Below are 13,188 nucleotides of genomic sequence, written 5' to 3'. Positions count from 1 at the left end.
GCGTAGTCCCGCCCGGCCCCGCACTACGGGGCTGCGCAGCCGCGATCGCTTTGGGCCGTACCAATGCGTGGGAGAGGGGGGGGAGGGATAGGCGAGAGTCAGCCTGTTGGACTTTCCCGCCTCCCGGGCAACCGTGCACCAAGCGAGGGCGATCGGCCGCGGGGGTCGCCGCCGGCTGGTCGCCTCTCGCTCCTCTCGGCGGTGGTCTGAGGCCAGTGAGGTACCGGTTCCCTCATATTCACCGGCCGGTCGTGCCTGTGGTGGGGTGCGGCGCGGGGGGAGCCTTTGTCGCGAGTGTTGATTTAGGTTTTCTGCACATCTCTGAGGTAACGGCGGTTTCAGATTTACTAACAAAGGGTTAGGTTGGATGGTTTTTAACAATGCTTAATCATCAGCCGGTTATCAAAGTGATTTAACAAGATTTGCTAGAACCAACACGGCGCGACTCCGTTATCAAAAATGGCAAGGTTCACCTGAGACGAGTTTCCTAAATCAAATCGCACACCCACATAAACCACAAGATTTACCACACGAGTTTTCCTAAATCACACACACAAACACGAGGCTTACAGCAGAGTTTCCTAAATCAAATCACACACACAGAAGTATAGAGGTTACCCTATGTAATTAAAATCTTTCTCTTTTTGCAAAAAAGTAGTAAATTATTGGTACAAAATGATCTTTGAAACCTCGAGAAATACAATAGTAATGAATTACTCTTTTCCTTTGTCGGCGTCTGTCTGTGGGCAGTCTCTGAAATCCTCCTGAAATCTACCCTTCGAATTTACCTCACAAAATCTACACTTTTATATCCTCACGAAATCTAATCTTTGAAATCCTCACGACATCTACCTTTTGAATTTACCTCACAAAACCTACACTTTAATATCCTCACAAAATCTAATCTTTGAAATCCTCGTGAAATCTACCTTTGAAAATCCTCACAAAATCTACACTTTAATATTCCTGCAAAATCTCTTTGAAATCCTCACGAAATCTGCCCCGAGAGACGTCCCCGCTCAGGGGGAGGTGCTGGGTCACGGCCTGCTGCGATCCCGGGGAACTCAAAGGGTCCCACTTGGGATGGCTGTGTGTAGGATTGGAAGATGAGGGACTTTGGTCAGTATTTCTCCATTTTGGCCACAGTTTTTGTCAGGTAATTCTGGTGCCTTCCAGACGGGGCCGCAATCCATGCAGCAGGAGGTTCAGGTATGGTTAGGGGGTGCCTGGTCGTCCCGACTCGCTGCTCCTGTAACCATGACAAGAAAGTACGTGATTGTCCCAGCTCACTGCACTTGCCACGAAGATAAAGAAGTGCCAGATCGTCCCAGCCCTGCCACCAAGACGAGAACACAATTTTGGCTGGTCCTGACATCGCAATATGGCTCAGTGGGTCTGCACCACCACAGCCTTCTTTAGCTTGGGCAACTAACCAGAACTGTACTTAACCTAGTTGATGTGGTATCAGTGCTCTGTGGCAAAATACTGGTATTTCCTCACCTTTCCTACACATTCCTTGGGAGACACTCCAGAATTGTGCTTGACCTCCCACTGCTTCGCAATGCTGCGACTTCAAGGCCAGGCCCATCCCCCTCATTACATCTTGGTTGTGTCGAACTGCTGAGGTCCAAAAATCCTTACCATTAATTCCTCATTCAATGATCTTTACACTGTATAACTAAATTCCATGTCTATTTGTTTTTGATAATTTATTCCTATCCTCCTCGTCAATAACACCAACTCGCTTCATAACAGCAAAACCATAAGTTTGTTTCCAAGGGTCAGTTTTCTGTCATCTTTCAGTGCTAGTTGTTGTCGCCGGCCCAGTGGTGCCTTACCTGACATCTAGATCTACCAATAATCAAAGAACAATCCTGAGTTTATCTGATGAAGCGGTGGTGCATTTTACAGTGTGAAACTCCACACGTTGCAAAATAAATTGCTTCAAAACTTCTGCACGTTTCCTGTGTGCTGACCGTAAGCACAATGGGGCTAGCCCTTCCATCGTACAGTGTTCCAGCATATTATTTTTTATAATACAATATATATAAAATCTATATTATTATATAGATTTCCACTGCTGTGCTGCTGCCACCTTTCTGCTCTGCACACAAATGCCAGATACAGCTAATGTGTGATATTAATCTCTCAGAGTTTTCTGCTGCCTGAGTTACTTTTATTCCTATTTTCCATCTTGCCTTTGCCCCCATAGTTAATACCAACATGAGACTTGATGCCCATTGTCTTTAATCTGTATTCCACCCTAATGCTGTAACTTTCCTGCTCTCTTTTGAGCTGTATGGACACAGATCCTTCAGCTATTTGTTTGCATATCCTTGATTTTTTTGGTAATTCTTGTATTTCATGACTTTCAATAAATAACTTTCCTAATGTATTAACCAATTTCTTCTACCTTAATTTCCATTCCTGGTGAACTTACCATATATTGTCATCTTCCTCTCTGGGAATCAGATCCTTGGGAATCCTAGTGCTAAGCCTGCTCTCTATTCAAGCCCTTGAATGTTGACTAGATATTTTCCTTAGTTTTGGCAGGCTCCAATGAGGGTAATGATGAAGAAAAACTAACAGTTACTGTAAATCATTTGCATTAAAACCAAGAAGTTGGAGATATTTACCATGACCAGGTCTTGGATTAGTTAGAGGGTTTATAAAATTCCACTTTTATGTGTTACCCCAAATTTGTCTATACACTGACCTTCTATACCATTATTAGAAAGTGACTGAAAACCATTGCTAGAGACAACCCACAGGAAGAAGGAGGCTGCTTGGCGAGCTTTATTACTAGCTGTTAATGCCACCAAAACCTCTTATCTTGGTACTTTGAAGATACTGGTTATAAAATTTGACCCAAACTACGTAAATTCAGTAAGAGTTGTACCAGTTGTATTACAAATACATTTGATTTTCTCTCTCCGCTCATGTTTAGAATTCTTTTATCAGAGGAGATATAAAGGTGTCTAAATCCCACATAATCCGTTTGTCCTATGAGCACCAAAGCTGTCAATCATATCGTAGGTTACTTTCTTCATGTTACATTTATTGCTAATACTTTTAACCAAAACTCCTTGCATTTGACTTAAATAAACTTTTTCTTTACAGGTGTGGACTGCTTATAGACTTTCACAGTCACAAATAAGCAAGGATAGTTCAACCCTCTTAGTGCAGTGCCCTGTCACACAGATCAGCCATGCCTGCCGAAGGGAAAAGTGATATGGAGAGGATCGGCCTCTTCAGTGAAATGGGTTATATTACCATAGGAGATAAATATGTACCACGTTATATGTGTAAGTGCATTTAATTTTAATCACTTTTTAGTGATAGGGACCACCTCTAGTATCCGTCTACTTTCAGAATCACTTTTTTCTAATGTGTTATTTTTTTTTGTTAGCGTGAACTGCTTTTCCATGCATATTTTTGCTCAGGTCTGTATTATTAAGAGAAACGCTTGATTATGTTGGAACAAATACATTGAAGAAAGGAAAAATCCAGCAAAACTGAAAAATATGTATGCAGAATAGATTGATAAAACCTTTTAGTGTATACATTTCTTTTTAATATTAATTATCTGCAAGTTACCAGTATTTTCCTGCTTTTGTGAAAAACAATAGTTTTTGTGTGCTTTTTCAGCAGCTGTTCTGTTTTTGACAATTACATTGTCATTATTTTTAAATTAGCATTGCAATTTCTTTTCTGTTCTGATCTGAATCACATGTGTGAGATTCCCCATCCTGGTTTGTTAAAGAATATTTTCTTTTTCTTGTTGTTTAATGGGAATGCTCACTGAGAAAGGTAATTTTTGTAATTAGGAAGGGTACTGAGGTTAACCCTCAGTAGCTGCTTTGAAGTGATAACACGAAATCATCATGGCATCCCAGCACAGGCATTTCTGCCGTGGTGTGGTGTCAGCGATGATCATGTCCCCCCAGCTGACATACCTCTACCACACTGAGCTGCTGGGGATTCAAAACCCAGCTGGAGGCACGTAAGCTCTTCTACCTGGCCTGTAGTCAGTAGGAGAGAGAGATGTCCTCTAAAGTCTTACTCGTAGTATATAAACAGGCATCAGCTCCAGCTCTAGAGTAATCAGTTTTCCTCCGTTGCCTGTAAAGCAAGTGCAGGAGTTAGAAAACTAAAACTAGGTGCTGCAAATACCTTCTCATAGCATTGTCTTGCAGACACAACTGTTTACATGCACCGTTTACAAATTAAATGCTCTGTAGTACATTCTTTGAGCCGCCCTGATCCAGACCTTAGGTTTTTTATGTAGGCTAAGAGCAGCACTAACGCTGAGCAGTTATTTACAGTGCTTACTTTTTTAAAGGCGCTTTTAATGAAGCTGCAAGCAAGAACAGACAGATGTTACCTGGGGGGACCAAAACATTGTCAGCTCTGCAGGCAGGTTATTTTGAGCCCCAGTTTGTGAGGATTTTCGATGGTGAAGCCTACTCAAACCCTGTTCAGCTAAGGAGACGCTATAGATTGGCAGAATCAAAGAAAAATTTGGGCAAAGCTTTCCTCCCAAGTAATGGAGACAAATTGCCGTAAGTGTTGTGACAATGTTTTAATTGACCTTTTTTCTTTTCTGTACGCTAAAGATGGTTTTCACAGATTATTTCTTATAAAACCTGTAATGGGAGTACAATATTGTTTTTTCATACAATGTGGTGTTAGTACTGAGGAAAGAATTTTGAGCAACAACACAGGGAAGGCTGAACACAGGTAGAAATCATGTCCTGATGCTTCCTCTTAACTACTGTTTTTTGCTGTAAACAGTTTTCTTAAACTTTAGCTTTTTATTTTTGATTAAGATGAAGATGGCTATGGGAAAAGGGTGTGGCTAATTAACAAATGAATGTTTCATTTTAATTTAGGAGGAAATCTCTTGGAACTTGTCAGATACAATATCTTCTCCCATTTCTGAGCCTCCCAAAATAGAAATGACATCTATATTGCATAAGCAGTAGGAAAAGGGGCCATTATTCAAGTGCAACATTTTCCTTTCAGCAAATCCCTATCCATTATCTTTTAGGATAATTATCTTTTAGGATGATCAGAATGTGTTACAGAGCTGAGGAATATATGCAGAATATTAAAATAAATGCATCTTTGCTATTTGCACAACATTAATTGCATGAGAAAGTGACACCAATGCAATTGGTGTCATATAACTATTACTAATCACATGTAAAAAACAGATAGAGACTGGTTACTTATTTATCATTATTATATTATTAACCATACAATCTTGTTTTGTTGTTGCTGCAATAAGAGACAGGAGGATTCAATCTGTGTACAGGGCCTAGTGTTTACGGTTCCATGGTTCTATTTAGTCATATCTTTCTGCAGCTTTGTTTTTAGAAAGTTTGGAGAGTTTATTATATGTATCCAAGTGCATATATATATATACATATAATATGTATATATATTTTAGGATGCAAGGATTAGCTATGTTCTGCTGTATGTTACAGGAACATCTTAGCTTTCAATAGGAATGTGAGACATGGTGTGTACGCTTTCTTTTGGATATACATGTGCTATTTCTGACGGGACAATGTGTGAGCCCGCGTTCAAAACTTTCTTTCAACTACAACTTGACTTTATAGCAAACAAATTATTTATAAGGGTTTAACTGTTAGGAACACCTAGGCACTGATTTCAAATCCGTGTCAGTCAATGAGAGTCCAGTTCACTTACTTTCTGAGTGAGTCCAACAGTGGGAGTCCTGCTTACAACAAAGACCTGTTAATGCACTCTCTTACATGTACAGCCTCCATAAATGCACTTGTTGGCTGTGGGAGCAGCAGCTTCTGCTCTCACTCTTGTTGCAAGACTTTTAAATTCTTCTAGACATGAATTTTAGTAGAGTTTCTTTTTTGTCTTTATCCTCCCCTAACTCCCTACTGGCAGAGTAGTGCAAAGCAGAGACTGGGAATGTGGTTAGGTTGCCTTTTAATGGAATCCTGAAGCAATTATGGAGAGCGATTATATGTTTCTTATATCCAAAACTGACTCCCATCATAACTACAGAACTAGTGCAGAGCTCTGTTGCTGTTCACTGCGTTGCTGTTCTTGGCTGCCTGAATGATAAGCAGCTCTTGGGAATCTTGCCTTTACAATGGAGCCGCATTTGTTATTGGCTGGAAATGGAAAGGTTATGAAGATGTCATATTGAAGATGGGACTGAAGCCTGGACCTTTGTTTTCTTCATATGTCTGTTCTCTTGTCATTTTGTTACTGGCATATAAAAAGCCTACTCACAGAAGTGACATTTAAAGAATATGAAATAAAGCACTGAAGAGCTAGGAAACACCAAGATAAAGGTTGTCTGTGCATTGTCAGTTTGCCCATTTTTTTCTATATACGGGTTTATGAAGTCCCTGAATAAATGGAGGGTAATAATAAGGCAGGTTGGCATTCTGTGCAAAGATGACAAATGTTATCTTTGCATCCTAATCCTGCCACTATTCATTAATGACCCTTTTAAGCAGGAAGTCATTAAGACGCTGTACTCTTTCCCCACTATAATTGCACAGTACAGGCAAAGGAGATTACCTTGGCTATCTGGGGTAGTTGACAGATCTCATACAGTTGCCCGTGTTTATTTTTTCCTGTTCTGTTTTGGGTTTTTGGGCTGCAAGGACAGAGGGTTGGTTGGTTGGGTTTTATTTTTGACCACAGTAGCTGCAGCTTTGTGGACCAAATTGCCGTTCAGCTGTTTCACTAGTTTCTCTCAGTCCTTTTCTCCTTTAGTGGCCCTATGATGATGTACTTTTAGAGCATGTCCTACCCTTGTCAGCAAATACTGGTTTTCAAGTTGGTCTTTAAAAAAACAGTCTTTGTGAATTCCTACAGCTTTGTAGGCAGAGGTAATTCTCCTAAATGAGCTGTGCTTCCTTTTACTTCCCTTCTGTGACAAGACAGAAAGTTAACTAGTCCTACCATCTCCCAGAAAAAAAATCTTTCAGGCAGGCACCCCACATTGCCTGCCCCTCCATTATCCTACCAACACTAACTTACTGTTCTCTGAAAACTTGTGGGAAAGACTGTCCTCTTGTCATCAAGCCTGTTTAACCTATTCCTCTGGGTCTCTGCTTGTGAATCTGCCTTACCAGTGTTACTTTACCTTGGGGCAAAATAATCTCTATTAAGCATATTTATATTATTAAAATACCTTAAAACTTCACCTCCGCCGCCATCTTGTTTCTTTTTTGTCCATAACACTGTGTGTGGAATTGCTGTAGTAGTAGATCCATGCACAATGGATCTGATCTGGTTTTATGTTTAACTCTTGAAATGTATTATTGTTTGGATTTTCTACTTGCTGTGGTTTTAGCACACTGGATATGGAAAGCCTTGAATATTTACAAAACATTAATTAATGTGTTAATTTGCTATTTTTAGATGTGGACTCGGCAGCTATTATGGAACCATAGGAGGTTCGTATGCATACTTCAGTCCACAACTGAAAGCCAGAGAAAGATACGTTCCTCCTGGAAAGAATTTTTATACTAATCCAGGAAAGAAAGGAACTGGATATGGGTAACTTCACAATAATGCTTCTTGTTGTTGAGTATTTTATTAAATGTTTCTTGAGTTTTGAACACCTGAGTACTTAATTTTGTTTTTACAGTTATGCAAACCTTACCATAGGCGAACAATATCCGCATGAATCTGATGGGTATGAAGTAGAAAGAATAAATGCAAAGGTAAAAATATTTGTCTTTATTATATATTAGTGTTATGATTATTTATTACAATTTACATGACCTTTTTGTTCCCTGTGGTGTTTCCTTTAGCTTGAAATCACTAATATTTATCTACAAAGAGGAGGAAGAAAACAAATTAATGCTCATCCTATGTAAAAAAGATTTAGGTATTGTTTGGTTATTGTTTTTTCTTTGAGACATCTGGCAGTATCCCGCACAAGCGCTACCATTCAGGATTTGACCTTAGTTTTTTATTTGGAGACCTTAAGCTACAATGCAATAATGACCAAACAATGCTAACAGCAAGAACACTAATACTTCTATGTTTTTGTCAGGAGAATGGTACTTCATTATCCTAGATGCTATATTAAAAAATCCTGTTACTTTTTTCATATAAGTTCATAGACCTAAGAAAACTTGTAAATTTGCTTGCACTGTTTTTTTGTTAGCCTGTATATTTTCATCATATGTAGAGCAAGATGGCAGCAGGAGGACATTTTTTGGTCTAGGGTAAGAACAAGAGTAGAAGAAAAAATTCAGCTACCTGCAGTTGAGACAAATTCAGAGTCAAGCATGTAGATATGGATGTGTGCCCAAGATACAGGTTCACAATACTGTTATACACATCTTAAATGCACAGCGCTTTTCCTGACATTTTCCTAGCATACTTTCATAGTGATTGTTGTGCTTCCTGGCCAGTGAATCTATCTTCCATTATACATGGTGGGTATATAAAATACCTCGATCATCAAACAAGAGCAACTAAACTTAGAGTGAACGTTCTCCAAGACTAAATTTAATGCTTTCCATTTTTCTCTTAGAATAACATACAGTAAAAATCCTCAAGATTGTTTCTTTCAAAGTATTTTTTTTACAGAAAGCTCAAGAGGAACATAAACGGTTGCTTAAAGGAGGGCCTTTCAAGTTAAATCTATATCCCCAGGCGTATTTTGACACGAATCCCTATTTTAATGACAAACCTTTGCCACCTGTGAAGACACCACTTGCAGAGAAGCCAATTGCATCACCTTTCAAACCAAGTTCTCCTGCTAAAAAGGTTAGTTTGTCTTATAGCTACGAAAGACAAAAGATAAATGTTCAGATATTTCTTGTTAAAAGCTTCGCTTACAGTACAGAAGATAGAAGTAAACGTTTAGTTTTGCTATTCATTTCTTATTTTTCTTACAAAAGATATTATTCCATTTATTTTGTTTTCCATTTCCAAAGCAATGAAATCTTGTTTGACCCAACAACCACTAACGAGCTTCAAGTAACCTAAAAAGTGTTTCTGTTTAAAATCTGCATAGTGCTCTTAACATACAGTTAATTAACTGTATACACCACAAAAAGATACAAAGCAGAAGGTTATGCAATAAATGACAGTAAGACTAGATTACTGCAGCAAAATGAAATGCTTTCCTATATTTCTGTCAGTCACTCATGTCATTTTTGAACCTGCTAATTACTCTCAGCCTATATAGACATGTAAAAGGTAATTCGTAGAAGTGTCATGGGAATGGATGGCTGGAAGGAGCAGAAAAACTCAGGTTAGTCCCTCTGCTCAGGAAAAGGCTGTGGAATAAACTCAGGAGTTATCTCTTGCTTGTCCATCAGCAGACACAAAATTGGAATCCGTTTTAGAATTTGCCAGCTATTCAGTAATTAGGAGAAAAAGAGGCAAAGGATGGAAAAAAATATACGTGGAAGGGCTTAGAGGGCATAAGAAATAAAGCTAGTATGAAAGATATATAGGAATATAGTTCATTAGTTCTGGTTGCTTAGTGTCGTTATTTCTTAAAATCAAAATGGATATTTTTCCATTCCATAAAGCATTCCATCTTGATTTTTTTTTTTTTTTTTGAGATGAGATACTAAACTTATGCCATTCAATTTAGGCTTAACCTTAATTTCACTTTGAAATGGGTTTAAGATGCATAAATCTCTTAAATAACTCCAGAGGCCTAATACAGTAACACCCCTTAATCTATCACTTTTTGGCTCTTCATTTTGGAGTTCCATTGTCTGTCATTTAATCCTGTGCTCTGCTAACCACTGTTTTCCTACTATTATGTACTTCGCCCCTGACTTATTTGACTGACGTAGATTCATCTGGGGAAGATGATGATAGCAAGGAGAATATAGCTATTCAAAAAGAGACGGCAAAAATGCTTACACACGAATAATTGTGTTGGGTGTTTGGCCTCATAGATGAGGCAGCTGAGATCTCTCAGAAGGGAAATCCGTTCAGAAAAGTTACCTGCTAGAAACTCGGCACCTCGTCTGGCTGACAGTGCTGGTGATCCTGCTCCAGGCTCCCCATCCTTCACACCATATATGCTTTCCCCATATATTGAAATTATGCTGCTTCCCAAGCTACTGCACACTTTCCCTCTCTGCCATGTAAATTCTTAGGGGAAAAATTGCTTTATTGTTGATTGAATTGCTTACTGCCGCACGTTTCAGGCATGCAGCCTCAGCAGACTGGGGGGTTTAGCTGTACAAGGGGATTGCAAGGAATTAATCAGGTCTCTGCATGTTTTTTAATGAAAATTTGCCACTGTTGTAGCACTAGTGGACATAATGTTTCAGGAAAAGCCAACGTGGTGTTCAGTCCTGTATGTCGGAAGCATATTGATAATAATGACCAAGCCCTGCTGTCTGTAACAATCCGTACACAAGTACTGGACTTGGAGGTGTACTAGTAAACTAATAGTGACATAGGAATTCTCTTTTTTTTTTGGCCACAACATAGCTCATTTTATTGAGTTATGTTTTTAATTTTTCTGTTACATTTTTAAGATCCTTTCCTGAAAATCCAGACTTATGGAAGAACATTTAAAATAAGGATTCATCAAAATAATGACTAAAATTTTCCTTGAAGTTTCCATTGCAAATTTAAGGAATATATATATATTTATATATAATATGATGCAGTCTGCTATTCAGTATTCTAACTTGCTTTTTCATGAAAAATATTTTAAATAACTCAATTATATTATAGATTGGCACTTTGAAAAGTTTTTTTTTTCCAGTCAGGGGGCATGAAAGGAGGCACATTTGATCCTTACCCAAGCCATTCCGCTGACCCGTATGTAATTAAAAAATCTGCGGCTGTTGCAACTACTAAAGGACGACAGATTTTTCATCCTCCTGCTGGACCAAAAAGCAGACCTGTTACAAGCATAATAACTTTAAATGTCACAAGGTAAGCTCCTTTAATTTGAGCTCATATGCTGACTACCAAAAGTCATTAGCGCAGCTGTTTATTACTGTCTAACATAATTGAATACATCAGGAACAAATTATTAATGAAAGGATAAGAAATGCATGAAGAACTTGGCTTTCAAAATTTATTCCTACTCTGTAAATTCAGCTTACTTTATAAGGCTATAAGTATCATAGAGACCTTCAAAATCATGCTATACAGATTTCACTGGAAAATTATTATTTTTTATTCTTTTCTGACTTGATAAATTTAAAAAGACCAAGAATGTTCCCGTTGAAAGCAAAATCTGTTTTTGTTTTCCCTCATGTTTATGGAATAAGATTGGCTCCCTCTGCTGGCAAACAGAATATTAGGCGATTTAAGCTTGTGAAGCTTTTGAAACAATGTCACTCAAGTTGGATTCCTAACTGCAAACATGTCACTGTGCAACGTCAGACGAGATTTATAGCACACAGTGCATGTATATAGATAGATAAGCACATACTTCTTTATTTTTTTTGTCTTACTAAGCTATAACCCTTATATTTAAACAATTTTTTTCTGGTGTTGGCTCTGTTGTAACTCAAGCAGCAAATCAGGACTGTGTTCTTTAGAGTTATTCAGAGAAATCATTTTCAAATACAGACTTCTAAGACTGCATGTAGAACAGCTAGGCATATTATTTTGCATACTCCATAAGTAACATGAAATATTTTAGAAATACTTGATTAAAATTTGAAAAACTGCCTTAGAGGAACCTGCTTCATATTTGTGATTGGTCTTTTACATATTGTATGGGAATTCTAAGAAAGACACCTCACTTATTCACCCATTGCTGTTCTATTTATGTTATTTCACCATGTGTCAGCATTTGCATAACCACTTTTTAAGTTGCAGGGATAGTTTGAAGTTTTTATTTACACTGTCAAGGCAGAACCAGAAGCTACATGTTACTCCACATTGCTTTTCCTTACTAATGGAAAGTAAGAAAGAATTGAAAGTAGCTTTTTGGTATACCAAAGAGCGTGGTAACTACTGATGTAAGAAAGTACAACCTTCCATGCATGCACTCGTGTTTTTAAGCAAGTAAAAGGCAAGAAGAATGGTATATTGGTCTGAGTAAACTTATCGTTATAATTGTATTATTGCGTCATCAACAGAATAAAAATTCATGTTCCCAAATGAAATGTTTTTATTGGAAAAAACCCCAGAACTGTATGTGAAGCAGGTTTCAAAACTGAGAGGGGGGGACTGATTGTGAAGTATCACTATGCGCTTACAGATACAGTTATGATGGACTCGTTAAAAATACTTGTAAAGAGAAAAATTTCACATACCCAACAGAAATTCCAAAGAGAGAAATTAAAACTAGTATTTCAAATTCTCCACCACTGTTTCCCTCCTAAGAATTTTAAAGAATGTATTTATTTTTGGTTCCTTGTTCCTAGGTTTAATAGAATGTGAACTGAATTTATTATAAGTATGAAGCTCATAGCTCATAGATTTTAAGAAATGTGGTAAGACATTTTTGAAATGATCTGCTTCCCCACTGAATTATGGTTCTTTATGTACTTTCCAATAAAAAGCTTATCTTCTGATATTGGACCATAATCCTATAATTGGATTTGCTAGTGAAGATTCTTGCTCTCATGCAGAGCTCTGTTGAAATAAATTTGACTTCATGAGAACTGAAGTCATTAAATCTGATTATAGGACTGAGTGTACCACAGTTTTTCATTGTTACAAAAACACTTGTAATTTGTACAGTGTTATTCTACAAAAATCTAATAAGTGTCTGTTCATTTACATTTCAGATCATTAAATGTAAAGAACTACAAGACTGCACAGCTGACGACTTATTAGGTACAAAAGGTGAAATGAAGGGTACATTTTAAGACTCTGTAAACTGTTAACAAAGCAAATAAAATGTGAAAAGTGGGATTCGAGTATATAGGGCAATCCAATGTGTTTAATTATTGAGAATGCAATCTTCTATTTCTAAATATAAAGTAATAATGAATAATTTAAGAGCATTTATTTATTAAGTCTAAGGTTGTATTTTTATATAAATTTTCATCTTATTGCTGAACTGGGATTTTGCAGTATACCTTTAGAAAACATACTTTCTAATGAGTAATTTGGGTTGCAAATTGACTATATATTGCTGAACTGTCTTAGAAATATATAATTTTTAGTTTTGCTGACCTTTTCAAAATGACCAGTGTCAAGTGTTGTTGAAAACCAGACCATGAGCAG

General features: G+C 37.6%; 1 protein-coding gene across 2 annotated transcripts; it reads left to right on the top strand.

Moving 5' to 3' along the window:
• The first annotated feature begins 91 nt into the window (after positions 1-91).
• CFAP96 (cilia and flagella associated protein 96) lies at positions 92-12,911 on the top strand. Of its 2 annotated transcripts, none has more exons than XM_063336393.1 (8): positions 92-220; positions 3,121-3,305; positions 4,343-4,562; positions 7,423-7,560; positions 7,652-7,727; positions 8,605-8,784; positions 10,760-10,932; positions 12,747-12,911. In XM_063336393.1, exons 2-8 carry the CDS (start codon positions 3,209-3,211, stop codon positions 12,793-12,795), a joined length of 933 nt encoding a protein of 310 aa, XP_063192463.1. In that variant the 5' UTR covers positions 92-220; positions 3,121-3,208; the 3' UTR covers positions 12,796-12,911. The 2 variants fall into 2 exon arrangements, with proteins under 2 accessions (XP_063192463.1, XP_063192464.1); XM_063336394.1 differs by having other exon boundaries at positions 204-326.
• Positions 12,912-13,188: the final 277 nt, after the last annotated feature.

Source organism: Chroicocephalus ridibundus, chromosome 5, assembly GCF_963924245.1.
Source record: "Chroicocephalus ridibundus chromosome 5, bChrRid1.1, whole genome shotgun sequence".
Classification (NCBI taxonomy): Eukaryota; Metazoa; Chordata; class Aves; order Charadriiformes; family Laridae; genus Chroicocephalus; species Chroicocephalus ridibundus.
Note: the sequence above shows the minus strand (reverse complement) of the source record. Positions and strands in the feature narration are given on the sequence as shown.